The 15,179-nt window shown below is 46.3% G+C and overlaps 1 protein-coding gene across 1 annotated transcript; it reads left to right on the plus strand.

Annotated features, from left to right (window-relative positions):
• Positions 1 to 6,384: 6,384 nt before the first annotated feature.
• LOC130990481 (uncharacterized) lies at positions 6,385 to 9,519 on the plus strand. The gene has a single exon (XM_057914711.1). The coding sequence runs from the start codon at positions 6,553 to 6,555 to the stop codon at positions 9,517 to 9,519; it is 2,967 nt and encodes a 988-aa protein (XP_057770694.1). The 5' UTR covers positions 6,385 to 6,552.
• The last annotated feature ends 5,660 nt before the right edge of the window (positions 9,520 to 15,179 follow it).

Consider the following 15,179-nt stretch of genomic DNA (forward strand, 5'->3'; position numbering starts at 1 on the left):
AACGATTAACAATAGCTTTAGAAACAATCTTGTACCCTGTGTTACACATACTAATTGGCCGGAAGTCGGCCACCACCTCCGGATTCGCTTTCTTGGGTATAAGACTAATCAAAGTTGTATTCCAGCCTCCAAAATCCGCACCCATGTTCAGCACCTCAAGAACTTCTTTTGTTATAAAATTGCCCATAGCAGGCCAAAACCATTGGAAGAAGCGAGCATTAAAACCATCCGCCCCCGACGCTTTAGATGGATGCATGTCAAAGATAGCTCGCTTAACCTCCTCCTCAGTAAACGGTCTCTCTAGCAAGTCAATATCGTCGTCTGACAATCTTTCCTCAATGGAGCTCACCACACGCATAACATCCTCCGTCGACGGTCCACAAGAAGTAAACAGATTGTCAAAATATCTATTGACCACTCGAGCCATATCCATTTCTTCTACCTGCCACTCTCCATAGTCATCTCAAAACCGCTTTATCGTATCCTTCTTCTTTCGTGTTCTACATGCATTTTTCATCTCCTTTGTCGCGTTTATTCATAGTTTTTGGGTGTTTTCATTGAGTTCTTGAGTGCATTTGGTTTGATTTGTTAAGTTTTTGTGGAATAGACTACTCGTCCGTGCTCGTGTTGTTTTTACTGGTTCTTGGACTCGATTTGTGAAGTTTTGGATGAAGCGTAGTGAAGTACGCGAAGTGACGAGTCCATAGGCACGAACGGGGCTAAAATCGAGCATCGGATGAGCAAGAACGGGCGCCGGGAAGTCCGCGTGTCGGAGGACACGCGGCTGTACGCAAGGAGGGTGCCGGGAGGTCGCGCGGTCCGGGCATGCGGCCGCATGCCACGACCGCGCGACGTTGCAGAATTCCCTGGAGGCCCGCGCGGTCTGGGGCGCGGCCGCGCGAGCTCGCGCGGTCCAGCCATGCGGCCACGCGAGGTGCCGTTTTTCGCCCAAGTTTTCGGATTTTATTTCAAAACGCGATTTTAGGAGTATTTTTGAGTTAGATGACCTAGGGCATATACATACCACCCAATAGCTTATTCCAGACACCTTTTTATCATTTTTAACTTTTCCTGAGAGCTGTGAGACACAGAGCAAGAGCAAGACTGAAGATTCTCGACTTCACTACGGTTTTTTATTGTTTAATGTTCATTAGTTTTATTGAGATTTTGATTATTAGTCATATGTCTATGTGTGGCTAGATTTTTTTTTCCCAGGGTTTAGGGAGTAAACATGATTCGAATTTCTGACTGTTGATTCAATTAATTGAGATTTCTATTCCTTTTTATGTTCTTGCTATAATTGTTTGCTTTATTGCTTGATCACCAATTTAGCATAATCATAGATTTCAATTTGAGATCGGGAGATGATAATTATTACCTGAACTAAGACCATAGAACACATTTATTTCAATTCTAAAGGGAATTAATAATTGTGAAGGCTTTAATCCTAGGAACTTTTAGGAGTTACATGTTAGAAGTGTGATCCAGGGATGGTAACCTTGCATGTAATCAACGATTTGTATGCCACGGGAGTGGGTATGAATTAACTTTGAGATTGCCTTAGGAATTATCTCATTAATTAAATCAAACGTGTTAGTTAGGAGAATCTGTTGAAACCTTTGCCTTGGGAAACTCTCTCTTTCTTCTGTTACTTCGCATTTTCACAGCTTGATTTCTTTTCAGTGTTTCTTTATTTTAATTTAAGTTTGTTTCTCCAAAATCAAACCTTTAAGATTTGTTTTTCCAGATAGAGTAAAGTAATTAAGAATAGGCATTGATAACCATTAGTCCCTGTGGATTCGACCTTGTCGCTGCTATACACAATTGCACCCCTACACTTGCGGCGTGTTAAATAAAATAGCGAACAAGTTTTTGGCGCCGTTGCCGGGGATTGATTTTTATTAGTACTATTCTGTTAATTGTTTGATACTACTCTGGATTTTTATTTCTGTTATTTATTTACGTTATCTACTTCTTTCTTGTGGTTCTAATTTGAAACTGGTGGATTGTTTAGGTGGTATATGCACACAAGATCTAAAAATTTACCTTTAGTAGATTTTGATCCGGAGATTGAAGCTACGTGCCGCCATAACAACAGCCAGACGACCAAAGCCAATTTGGATCACATGGCTACTGCGGAAGAAGTCCGTGCCGTGAGAGAGCAGTTGCAGGCGTTGATGGATGCTCAGAAAACTATTGCTGAGCAGAGACAGCCGCCTATTGATGAGGCATTTACTCCATTGTACCAGTACCAGGAGCCGCCTAGAGTCAACGCAAATAATTTCGAGCTAAGGATTGGGCTGATCACCATGGTACAACAGAACCAATACGGAGGTAGTGCCGTAGAGGATCCCAACGTGCACTTGAGGCAGTTTCTGGAGTTGTGCAGTACTATAAAGATGAACGGCGTAGCAGATGATATCATTCGCCTTCGCCTATTCCCCTTTTCACTGCGGGACAAGGCTAAGTCATGGTACCACACTCTGCAATTAGGTGCCAATCCTGCATGGGAAGAGGTGGCACATCTATTTCTGCGAAAGTTTCACCCTCCTGGTCTCACTTTGAAGCTGAAGATGGATATCGTTCAGTTTCAACAATTTGAAGGTGAATCATTAGCAGAAACATGGGAACGATATCAAGAGAAATTGAGGAAGTGCCCGTCCCATGGCTTTGATGAAGGGACTTTAGTCGTCATGTTCTACAATGCTTGCGGAGAGCGCACGAGGATGTTTATGGACACAGCAGCTGGAGGCTCCTTGCTCAAGAAGGAAAGCTCGGAAGCAATGGAGATCATAGAGAGTATGGCAACCAACCAGCTACCAATGGCGTCCGAGAGGGTGCAGCTGAAGAAAGTTGCTGCAGCATCCAGCTCAGATCCTTTGGCATTGATATCGACTCAGCTGGCAGAGCTGAACTCAAAAATTTCAGCAATGTCTAAGGAAAATTCTGAACCAGTTGTGGAGGATGAGTCTGATGAGATGATTGCTACATGTGTGGTTACTGGTTGGAGAGTCTGCATAGATTATCGTGGAACTTCATTCATGGGAGGAACTTTGGGAACTTTCAGCGTGGGCAGCAGAGTGGCTACAATAGAGGACAACAATATCAGCAAGGAGGTCGCTCACACCCGAATTTGTCATACGGGAATCCCAACAATGCAATTCAACCTCCACCAGGCTTCTCGGTTACCAACGGAGTGATAAATGAAGAGAAGAAGCCGAATCTTGAGGAGTTGCTAATGAAGTTCATGTCCAAGTTGTTGGGAATTATAGACGCCAATAATTCCGCCCAGGATTGTTGTTGGGAAATTAGACACAACTAATTCCGCCCAGGATCAAGTGTGACTCAATATTGTGGATATCGACCGATATGAAACGAGAAGAAAAATGACACCGATATTTTTAACGTGGTTCGGCCAAACTGCCTACGTCCACGGACCCACACCAATATATTAGAGAATCTCAAAAGGAGGAGTACAACAAAAATACCACACTGTATTTTGTATCTGCCTACGCAGAGGCTATCTCTCAACTCACTTTTATCACTCGTGTATAACTTCCACACTGAAGTTTTCTCTCACAAGATTTTTCTCTCTCTCTAGCAAAATTTTCCTTCTGCTTGGTGGTGTTGTTATGGGGTTTTGGGGTGGTTCAATGCTGCTGCGAATGCCTTCAATTTATAGGCTGAAATCATGAACTGTTAGCCGCAAAGCTTGAAAATAAATTGCAGCAAAAGTGGAAAAAGTTTGCAGCCTTTTTTTCTTTTTGACTATTGCAGCCACAATAGTTGAATGGAGTGTTGCTGCCTCTTTTTGACTAACAATCTCCCACTTGAAGACTGATTTCAATCTGTCTTCACACCCTGATCAACGCAACAGTCTTTCTGTCTTAACTGTAAAGACATAACCGGTAGTGCTTCTCCTGCGATCTACCGCACCGGCAAAATCTGCATCTACAAAACCTTGTAGTGCTACATTACCTCGTCGAAAGCACAAGCATCTATCAGTAGATCCACGTAGATATCTCAATATCCACTTTACTGCTTCCCAATGCTGCTTTCCAGGATTTGCCATAATTCTGCTCACAACTCCCACTGCATGAGCGATATCTGGTCTAGTACAGACCATGGCATACATCAGACTTCCAACGGCTGAGGCGTAAGGAATTTTAGCCATGAAGTCTCTTTCCTCCTTTGTCTTTTGAGAGTGCTCTTTGCATAGGCGGAAATGGTTAGCTAACGCTGAGCTAACCGGCTTAGCACTGCTCATGTTGAATCTTTGCAAGATTCGATCAACGTATTTGGCCTGAGACAACTGCAAAACACCTTTTTGCTTGTCTCTGTAAATTCTCATCCCGAGAATTCACTTTGCTTCTCCAAAATCATCCCCTCAAACCAAGGACCACATCATGTCCTCCCTCGAACGATAATCCGTACATCTTGCACCGCCGTTACCACTCAACGGGACTCGCTGCCTGACCACACTATCAGGAAGACTTTCGATACAAGGAAACCACCGGATTCAATCGTGAGTTCACTGGGGGTACACCTCCGTATATCTTGCACCGCCGTTACCACGCAACGGGACTCGCTGCCTGACCACACTATCAGGAAGACTTTCGATACAAGGAACCTGAGATCGAGATGACCTGCCAAATACTTTTAAGTGAGAAAGTTTAATTTCTTTGTCACTCAAAACTTCCTCCGGTATTCTGTACTCCAATGGTACAGATGTCCCATGGTTAACGAGATATGCCGTTGTGTTGACAGCTTCTGCCCAAAATTGTGTTGGCAGTCCTGCATGTATCCTCATGCTCCTAGCTCTTTCTGTCAACGTCCGGTTCATGCGTTCTGCGACTCTATTTTGTTGTGGGGTCTCTGGCATTTCCAACTTGATGCCATTCTGGTAACAAAATTTCTTGAACGCCATATCTTCGTATTCTCCGCCATTATCGGATCTCTTTATCCGTAAGCCAGTTTCATTTTCCACCATGGCCTTCCACTTCTTGAACGCCTCAAACACCTCTGACTTTTGTCTCAAGAAGTAAACCCACACCTTTTTTGAGTGGTGAAAGTCACAAAGGTAAGACTTTCCGCCAACGGATGAAACTGCTACTGGGCCCCAAACATCTGTGTGGACTAACTCAAGCTTTACTTGCTTCAGAGTTCTACCACTTGTGTTGAAACTCACCCTCTTCTGGTAGTTTCCCTTTCGAATGCATATACTTGAGCCCTTTCTGGCTCATGTGCCCAAGTCTTTGGTGCCACAAATTTGCATTCTTCTTGCTATCAGCAACTGCAATTGTCACACACGCATTCATCGTTGTGTATAGGCTGCCAGTATCCTTGCCACGTGCAAGAATCATTGCGCCCCTAGTGATTTTCCAACAATCACCTGAGAGGTGTGTATCACATCCTTCTCTCGACAATTGCTTGACGGAGATCAAGTTATTCCTCAACTCTGGAATATGTCTCACGTCCTTCTCCTTCAGCCACAACATTGGCTTCGGTCTTTTTCTCGTTTCCCTTTGAAGGTACTTTACACTGCGTTCTGTAGTGCCCGACCTGACCACAGTTCCAACATTCAACAGACTTTGATTTGTTGGAATTCTTGTGGATCCTGGAGCTCTGCCTGCCATTCCTTGACTTGCTCCGTCCGCTTCCTTGACTTCTGGATTTTCCTTCAAGGGCTTATACAGGTCCTTCTGGTACAAGTAATCCTCCATTTGCATTTTCCAAAAATTCAAAATTCACACCGTTGAATTTATCAATTTTGGAAATTTTATCGTCTATCGACATTGCTCCCACTCGATCTGGACTCCTTGGATCGTTTCTGATTTTTCAGCTAACCACCGTGTTTAGAACACCTTTTGTCGACAAACCGGAACCGCCGACAAATTTCACTATTCACGTGAATAGTAACAGCGAAAAAACATCAGAAAATATCTGCCACCACCGTGGCTCTGATACCAGTTGTTGTGAATTATAGACGCCAATAATTCCGCCCAGGATTGTTGTTGGGAAATTAGACACAACTAATTCCGCCCAGGATCAAGTGTGACTCAATATTGTGGATATCGACCGATATGAAACGAGAAGAAAAATGACACCGATATTTTTAACGTGGTTCGGTCAAACTGCCTACGTCCACGGACCCACACCAATATATTAGAGAATCTCAAAAGGAGGAGTACAACAAAAATACCACACTGTATTTTGTATCTGCCTACGCAGAGGCTATCTCTCAACTCACTTTTATCACTCGTGTATAACTTCCACACTGAAGTTTTCTCTCATAAGATTTTTCTCTCTCTCTAGCAAAATTTTCCTTCTGCTTGGTGGTGTTGTTCTGGGGTTTTGGGGTGGTTCAATGCTGCTGCGAATGCCTTCAATTTATAGGCTGAAATCATGAACTGTTAGCCGCAAAGCTTGAAAATAAATTGCAGCAAAAGTGGAAAAAGTTTGCAGCCTTTTTTTTCTTTTTGACTATTGCAGCCACAATAGTTGAATGGAGTGTTGCTGCCTCTTTTTGACTAACACAAGTCCGACGAGAGGATGGAGAAGTTGGAGTCCAATGCTGTTGCTGTGGGGACCCAGATGAAGATGTTCGAGACCCAATTGGGTCAACTGGCCAATGCTTTTACAAATCTACACCAACAAGGTCAGTTTTCGAGCAATACAACTGTTAATCCCAAGGAGCATTGCAAGGCAATCAATTTGAGGAGTGGGACTACTTATGAGGTACCCAAGATGCCTGAGGACGAGATCGTGTCACCGGTTGATGAGAAAGAAGCTGAGGAGGTCACCGTTGAGGTTTCTGGTAAAAAGAAGAATGAAAAGCAGAAGACTACTTCGCCAGCAACAGTGACTTTGCCGTTCCCTCAGCGTCATCAGAAAGAGAGGGTGAAACAGCAGTTCTCCAAGTTTTTGGAGATCTTCAAGAAGTTGCACATCAATCTTCCATTGGTGGAGGCGTTGCAGGAAATGCCACAATATGCAAAATTCTTGAAGGACATCATCTCGAGAAAGAAGAGGTTGGGAGAGTTTGAGACGGTGAATCTCAACGAGGAGTGCAGTGCAATCTTGCAGAAGAAGCTCCCAGCCAAGCTTAAAGATCCAGGCATCTTCACTATTTCCTGCATCATTGGAGGCCAGCAGTTTGGGAAGGCGCTCTGCGATTTGGGGGCAAGCATTAATCTCATGCCCTTATCTATTTTCCAGCGGTTGGCTATTGGAGAGATGAAGCCGACGTCGATCGCGTTGCAGATGGCAGATAGGTCGGTGACGTATCCACGGGGGATAGTGGAAGACATGCTGGTGAAGGTCAATGAGTTCATATTCCCAGCTGACTTTGTGGTGTTGGATTTTGAGGAGGACAATACCATCCTGTTGATCCTAGGGAGACCGTTCTTGGCCACAGGACGAGCCTTGATAGATGTGGCTAATGGGGAGCTCACTTTGAGAGAGAATGATGAGAGCCACACTTTCTCCATATATCGAGCTTTGAAGTTTTATGATGAGAAGGAAGACATTGACATGGAGGAGTGCAAGTTGCTGAGCCTAGTTGATTCCTATGACACACCATCTTCATGGAAGGGTCTCGGCGACCCTCTTGAGACTTGCATCTCTCATTTCTTTTTATCTGCTGATTTTGATTTTCCTCTTGATATGCATTTGTTTTCTGATGAGTTGTTTGAGTGTTGTAGTGCATTGGAGAGTGTAGCAGAGATTGCACATAGGAAAGGACGATTTCTGGAGCTGCGCACCGAGGAGGAGAAGAAAAAGATGGAGGAGGAAAAGGGGACCGCCCCAAAGCTTGAGTTGAAGCCGTTGCCGGATCACTTGAGATACGCCTTCCTAGGTGATGGTAAGACGTATCCGGTAATTGTATCAGCTCTTCTTACTCCTTGTGAATTGGATTCTTTGTTGCGTGTGTTGAGAAAGCATAAGTCTGCTATTGGTTGGTCGATCTCTGATTTGAAAGGGATTAGCCCAAGTGTATGCATGCATAGGATTTTGCTTGATGATGATGCTAGGCCTAGAGCGCAACCTCAAAGGCGCTTGAATCCTATTATGCAAGAAGTCGTTAGGAAAGAAGTGTTGAAATTGCTTGATGCTGGGATTATATATGCTATATCTGATAGTGAGTGGGTCAGTCCTACCCAAGTGGTGTCTAAGAAAGGGGGGATGACTGTTGTGAAGGGTGAGTCTGATGAGATGATTGCTACACGTGTGGTTACTGGTTGGAGAGTCTGCATAGATTATCGCATGTTGAATGCTGCTACTAGGAGAGATCATTTTCCCCTTCCCTTTATTGATCAGATGCTTGATAGATTGGCTGGGTATGAGTTTTACTGTTTTCTTGATGGTTATTCTGGGTACAATCAAATTATGATTGCTCCGGAAGACCAAGACAAGACTGCTTTTACTTGCCCATATGGGATTTTTGCTTATCGTCGCATGTCTTTTGGTTTGTGTAATGCTCCTGCTACGTTCCAAAGATGCATGATGACTATTTTCCATGATCTGATTGAGAGTGTGATGGAAGTTTTCATGGATGATTTCTCTGTGTTTGGTAGTTCCTTTGATCATTGTCTAGAGAATTTATCTGTTGTGCTTGCTCGTTGTGAGGAAACTAACTTGGTGCTTAATTGGGAGAAGTGCCATTTTATGGTGCGAGAAGGCATTGTTCTTGGCCACAAAGTTTCAGCTGCAGGTTTGGAGGTTGATCGAGCCAAGATTGTTGCCATAGAGAAGCTCCCGCCACCAACCAATGATAGAGCTGTGCGCAGTTTCTTGGGTCATGCCGGATTCTACCGCCGCTTCATCAAGGACTTCTCAAAGGTTGCCAAACCGCTGAGTCAGCTGTTGGAGAAAGATGTCAAGTTCTATTTTGATGATGCGTGCACAGCTGCGTTTGAGACTTTGAAGAAAGCCTTGGTCACAGCTCCTGTTTTGATTGTGCCGGATTGGACGCAACCATTCGAGTTGATGTGTGATGCCAGTGATATTGCCATTGGAGCTGCGTTGGGTCAGAAGAGGGACAAGATTTTTCGTGTCATTTATTATGCCAGCCGGACTTTGGATAAAGCTCAGGCGAACTACACGGTGACCGAGAAGGAGATGCTAGCAGTTGTGTATGCTTTTGATAAGTTTCGTGCATACTTGATCGGGACGAAATCAATTGTATACACCGATCACGTAGCCATCCGCTTTCTCTTTGATAAAAAGGATGCCAAGCCACGACTCATTCGGTGGATCCTGTTGCTGCAAGAGTTCGATATAGAGATTCGGGATCGTCGTGGTTGTGAGAATGTGGTTACCGATCATCTCTCTCGGCTAGAGAATTCGGTGGAAGGAGAGGAACTTCAAGTTCCAATCAAGGAGACATTCCCGGATGAGCAGATTTTGCAAGTGAGCTCGCTTACACCATGGTATGCCGACTATGTGAATTTCCTGGCCGCCAAATATCCTCCACCCAAGGATTCGAGTACTTATAAGAAGAAGAAATTCTATTTATGATGTGAAGTTCTACATGTGGGAGAAACCGTTTCTTTACCGACGATGCGCCGACATGGTGATTCGTCGTTGTGTGCCGGAAGAGGAGTGGGGACCGATCCTCACTCAATGTCATTCATCACCGAGTGGAGGCCATTTTGGAGCCAATAGAGCCGCTTTCAAAGTCCTACAAAGTGGTTTTTATTGGCCCTCTATCTTTAAGGATGCCCACGCTTTCGTGTCTCATTGTGATCGTTGTCAACGTATGGGTGGTATTTCTAAAAGACATGAGATGCCTTTGACTAGCGTGGTGGAGGTTGAGTTATTCGACGTATGGGGGATCGACTTTATGGGTCCGTTTCCTTCATTCTATGGGAACCAATACATCCTTTTGGCCGTAGAGTATGTGTCGAGATGGGTCGAGGCCATTCCCACCGCCAAGAATGATTCAAAGGTGGTGATGAAATTCTGTAAAAATACATCTTGTCAAGGTATGGAGCGTCGCGAGCCTTAGTAAGTGATGGGGGATCACACTTCTGCAATCGATGGTTGGATAACTTGTTGAAGAGGAACGGAGTAAAGCATCGTGTCACTACGGTCTATCATCCTCAAGCGAATGGCCAAACCGAGCTAGCCAACCGTGAGATTAAGCAAGTTTTGGAAAAGACTGTGAATGGAGGTCGCAAGGATTGGGCGATATTGCTAGATGACGCTCTTTGGGCGTATCGCACGGCATACAAAACTCCTTTAGGTATGTCTCCATATCAATTGGTGTTTGGAAAGTCGTGCCACTTGCCCACAAAGCTTTTTGGGCGGTGAAGAAGTTGAATTTGGACTTTCATTCGGCTGGAAAAGAGAGGATGCTTCACTTGAGTGCTTTGGAAGAATTTCGTCATCAAGCCTTTGAAAACTCTAGCATTTATAAGGAGAGGACGAAGAGGTTTCATGACAAGATGATCCTCAAGCGAGAGTTTGCCGCGGGAGATCAAGTCCTATTATTCAATTCTCGTCTTCGTCTGTTTTCGGGAAAATTGAAGTCAAAGTGGTCGGGACCGTTCACCATCTCCCAAGTTTTTCCTAATGGAACGATTGAGTTAGGCAAAGAAGGAGGTGAGCCGTTTCGAGTGAATGGGCAGCGAGTGAATGCTTACTATAGCCCGGATCAAGTCCACACGGTAGACGTCATTGATCTTCATGATTGTTGAGTCATGAAGCGTCGAGCTATCGACGTTAAAATAGCACTTATTGGGAGGCAACCCAAAGTTTGTGAGTTTTTCTTTTGTTTTAGTACTTTAGTTTCGTTTTGCTTTTTATTCGTTTGTGTTGCTTGTTGCATTTTTGCAGGTATAAACAAAAAAAAAAGAGAAAAAAAAACATGTTTTTTTTTGGAGTAGAACGCCCAGACCGCGCGGCCCAGGCGTGCGCCCGCGCGTCGAACCCGTGCGACGAGGACAGCAAAATCTGGAGGCTCACGCGGTCCAGGGGCGCGGCCGCGCGAGGAGCCCGCGCAAGGTCGTGCGGCCCAGCCTTGCGGCCGCGCGACGAGGACAGAAAATTCTGGAGGCTCACGCGGTGCATGCGGCCGCGCGAAGAGGACACAAAATTCTAGAGGCTCACGCGGTCCAGGGGCGCGGCCGCGCGAGGTCGCGCGGTCCATCCATGCGGCTGCGCGACGCGCCCGCGTGACCCGGACCCGTCTGCGACCCGCGCCTCGACCCACCCAGCTCGGTTTTTACCCTTATTTTTCCCTCTTTTCACGATTTTTACACACACAACACCCACTTTTCACCCACTAACACCCCAATTCATATTTTTCTCTTAATTTCTTACATCCAATCCATCCAATGTATGTTATTCTTGCTCCAATTACTTATGTTTTTCAATTCTTGGCATGATTTACTAGCTTTTGACCGATTGTTTTGTTTTATTCCATGATTTATTTTCTTAGTTCCAAACTAGAGCTTAATTTGGGGATTTCTCGTTTTCTCTTGATTCTATGCTTGTATATGGACGAATTCATGCTTAGGAATGTCTTATTTATCATGGGTAAACTTAATTGTTGGTCAATTTGAGCTCTTGGTGTGGATTTGGTTCTTATGCTATGATGTGGGGGATGATATTCTTTGGCCTTATTCCTTTGCTCTATATTGTTTTAGCTTATGTTTTCACTCACATGCTACATATTTTAAGCATAAGCAACACATGAGTTTGGCCTTTGAATTGTTTTGATATGTTGGGTGGTGGCTTGATGTGCCTTGGTTTTATTTTTTCTTGTGTGTAATTTAAGTTTGAGGGATCATTTCTAATGCAGCGTGTTTGGGTTTTGCAGTATTCCCAGCATGCCACCAAAAGGGAAAGCAACTCGGGCTGCCAAAGGAAAGGGACCGGCCACATGCTCGTCCTCAAGAAGCAGCCGTGCGGCGCAGCCGGTCTCGGAGTTCTCACCGGCTCACTTCGGTGTTGAACTCCCTGACGATGCCTCTTTCAAGAACTGGGAAAAGCTTATACACATCCCAGTGAAGCCCACTAAGTATATCTGTCCAACTACTTTGGACAAGTTGGGCATCGCGGATGATGTCTGGACCATGGTAGATCGCGTGGGACTTCGGAAGGTCTTCACAGGGAACTGGCTTACTTACAGGATTCTCACGATCGAATTCCTGTCGACGTTAAAAATCATTTATGATCGTACCATTCCTACGGAGTGCTCCTTCCGCTTGCTCAACCAGGACTACACGCTTACTTGTAATAATATCAATGACACTCTGAAAAGTCCGCAGAGCGGGGTTTATGGTGTTGCCGGTTTTCAACCGCAGACGTTCTGAGCCGCCATGGTTGACTTGAATCTTAAGGACAACAAGCACTTCGTTACCGGCCGTGCAAAGGCGAAAGCTTTGAGAAATCCGGTCTTCCGCTATCTACAGCGGGTGATGGCGTACAACTACTTTGCCCGGGAAAATATGGGCAACATGCGATCTGACGAGTTGCTCCATCTCAAGTGTATGCTCAGAGGTGACAAGATTGACCTAGCTCCTCAGTTGCTGGATCAGTTTCACAGTCAACTCACCTCCCCGACCGCCTCCATTGGCATTGGAGGATTTGTCATCGCCCTTGCTCACGACTTGGAACTTGAGATCACGGAGACCGCGATTTCTCAAGATATTTTGGTGGATTTCAAGGTGTTGAAAGCAGCGGGACACATTGCGGGTGGCCGGAACTTATATTAGGTCTTGAAGCCGAAGCTGTACTTTCCATTGCCCAACCCGCACTTGACCACTGTGCTGGATGTGGCAGATCGCTCGAATTGGCTGCTGAACACCCCGGAGCACCTCAACCTCATAGTCCAGCGCGCACCGGCATCACAGGCAGGACGGGCAGCTGCAAGAGACGAGGCTGCAGAGGAGAAAGCAGCTTATGAAGCAGGGGGCGACGTGCCCCAAGAGTCTGAGGCGGGGTCTTCATCCTACTTCCCCCACCACCATGCACCTCCGCCGCCGCCCGTTGGATACGATTTCAATGCCATGGAGCAGCGGCTCTACGGCCACATGGATGCCGGCTTTGCCACAATGCAGCAACACCTCTACGGCCACATGGATGCAGGTTTCCAAAACCTGCAAACCAACATGTATGGCCACGTGGACAATCAATTCGCTGCATTTCAGAGGCAGCAACAGGGCTACTTTGATGCCCAATTTGAAGCTGAGCGCGCTGCCCGTCTACGGCAACATGAGGAGTACATGCGCCAACATGAGGCGTATATGAGGACGATGAATGATTGGCAGCGAGCCTTCCCAGGACCGCCACAGGATCCTCAGGACCCGCCGGCCCCTTGAGCCCCGGTGAGTTCGACTCCGTGCCCTACACTTCCTTTTCAAGGGGCCGGCGGGTCCTGAGGATCCTGTGGCGGTCCTGGGAAGGCTCGCTGCCAATCATTCATCGTCCTCATATACGCCTCATGTTGGCGCATGTACTCCTCATGTTGCCGTAGGCGGGCAGCGCGCTCAGCTTCAAATTGGGCATCAAAGTAGCCCTGTTGCTGCCTCTGAAATGCAGCGAATTGATTGTCCACTTGGCCATACATGTTGGTTTGCAGGTTTTGGAAACCTGCATCCATGTGGCCGTAGAGGTGTTGCTGCATTGTGGCAAAGCCGACATCCATGTGGCCGTAGAGCCGCTGTTCCATGGCATTGAAATCGTATCCAACGGGCGGCGGCGGAGGTGCATGGTGGTGGGGGAAGTAGGATGAAGTCCCCGCCTTAGACTCTTGGGGCACGTCGCCCCCTGCTTCATAAGCTGCTTCCTCCTCTGCAGCCTCGTCTCTTGCAGCTGCCCGTCCTGCCTGTGATGCCGGTGCGCGCTGGATTATGAGGTTGAGGTGCTCCGGGGTGTTCAGCAGCCAGTTCGAGCGATCTGCCACATTCAGCACAGTGGTCAAGTGCGGGTTGGGCAATGGAAAGTACAGCTTCGGCTTCAAGACCCAGTATAAGTTCCGGCCACCCGCAATGTGTCCCGCTGCTTTCAACACCGTGAAATCCACCAAAATATCTTGAGAAATCGCGGTCTCCGCGATCTCAAGTTCCAAGTCGTGAGCAAGGGCGGTGACAAATCCTCCAATGCCAATAGAGGCGGCCGGGGAGGTGAGTTGACTGTGAAACTAATCCAGCAGCTGAGGAGCTAGGTCAATCTTGTCACCTCTGAGCATACACTTGAGATGGAGCAACTCGTCAGATCGCATGTTGCCCACATTTTCCCGGGCAAAGTAGTTGTACGCCATCACCCGCTGTAGATAGCGGAAGACCGGATTTCTCAAAGCTTTCGCCTTTGCACGGCCGGTAACGAAGTGCTTGTTGTCCTCAAGATTCAAGTCAACCATGGCGGCCCAGAACGTCTGTGGTTGAAAACCGGCAACACCATAAACCCCGCTCTGCGGACTTTCCAGAGTGTCATTGAAATTATTACAAGTAAGCGTGTAGTCCTGGTTGAGCAAGCGAAAGGAGCACTCCGTAGGAATGGTACGATCATAAGTGATTTTTAACGTCGACATGAATTCGATCGTGAGAATCCTGTAAGTAAGCCAGTTCCCTGTGAAGACCTTCCGAAGTCCCACGCGATCTACCATGGTCCAGACATCATCCGCGATGCCCAACTTGTCCAAAGTAGTTGGACAGATATACTTAGTGGGCTTCACTGGGATGTGTATAAGCTTTTCCCAGTTCTTGAAAGAGGCATCGTCAGGGAGTTCAACACCGAAGTGAGCCGGTGAGAACTCCGAGACCGGCTGCGCCGCACGGCTGCTTCTTGAGGACGAGCCAGTGGCCGGTCCCTTTCCTTTGGCAGCCTGGGTTGCTTTCCCTTTTGGTGGCATGCTGGGAATACTGCAAAACCCAAACACGCTGCATTAGAAACGATCCCCCAAACTTAAATTACACACAAGAAAAAATAAAACCAAGGCACATCAAGGCACCACCCAACATATCAAAACAATTCAAAGGCCAAAGTCATGTGTTGCTTATGCTTAAAATATGTAGCATGTGAGTGAAAACATAAGCTAAAATAATATAGAGCAAAGGAATAAGGCCAAAGAATATCATCCCCCACATCATAGCATAAGAACCAAATCCACACCAAGAGCTCACTTGCAAAATCTGCTCATCCGGGAATGTCTCCTTGATTGAGAACTTCAT

Source organism: Salvia miltiorrhiza, chromosome 6, assembly GCF_028751815.1.
Source record: "Salvia miltiorrhiza cultivar Shanhuang (shh) chromosome 6, IMPLAD_Smil_shh, whole genome shotgun sequence".
NCBI classification, from domain to species: Eukaryota; Viridiplantae; Streptophyta; class Magnoliopsida; order Lamiales; family Lamiaceae; genus Salvia; species Salvia miltiorrhiza.

Coding starts and splice junctions, on each gene's coding strand:
- LOC130990481 (XM_057914711.1), top strand. CDS start 6,553: ATGGAGAAGTTGGAGTCCAATGCTGTTGCTGTGGGGACCCAGATGAAG.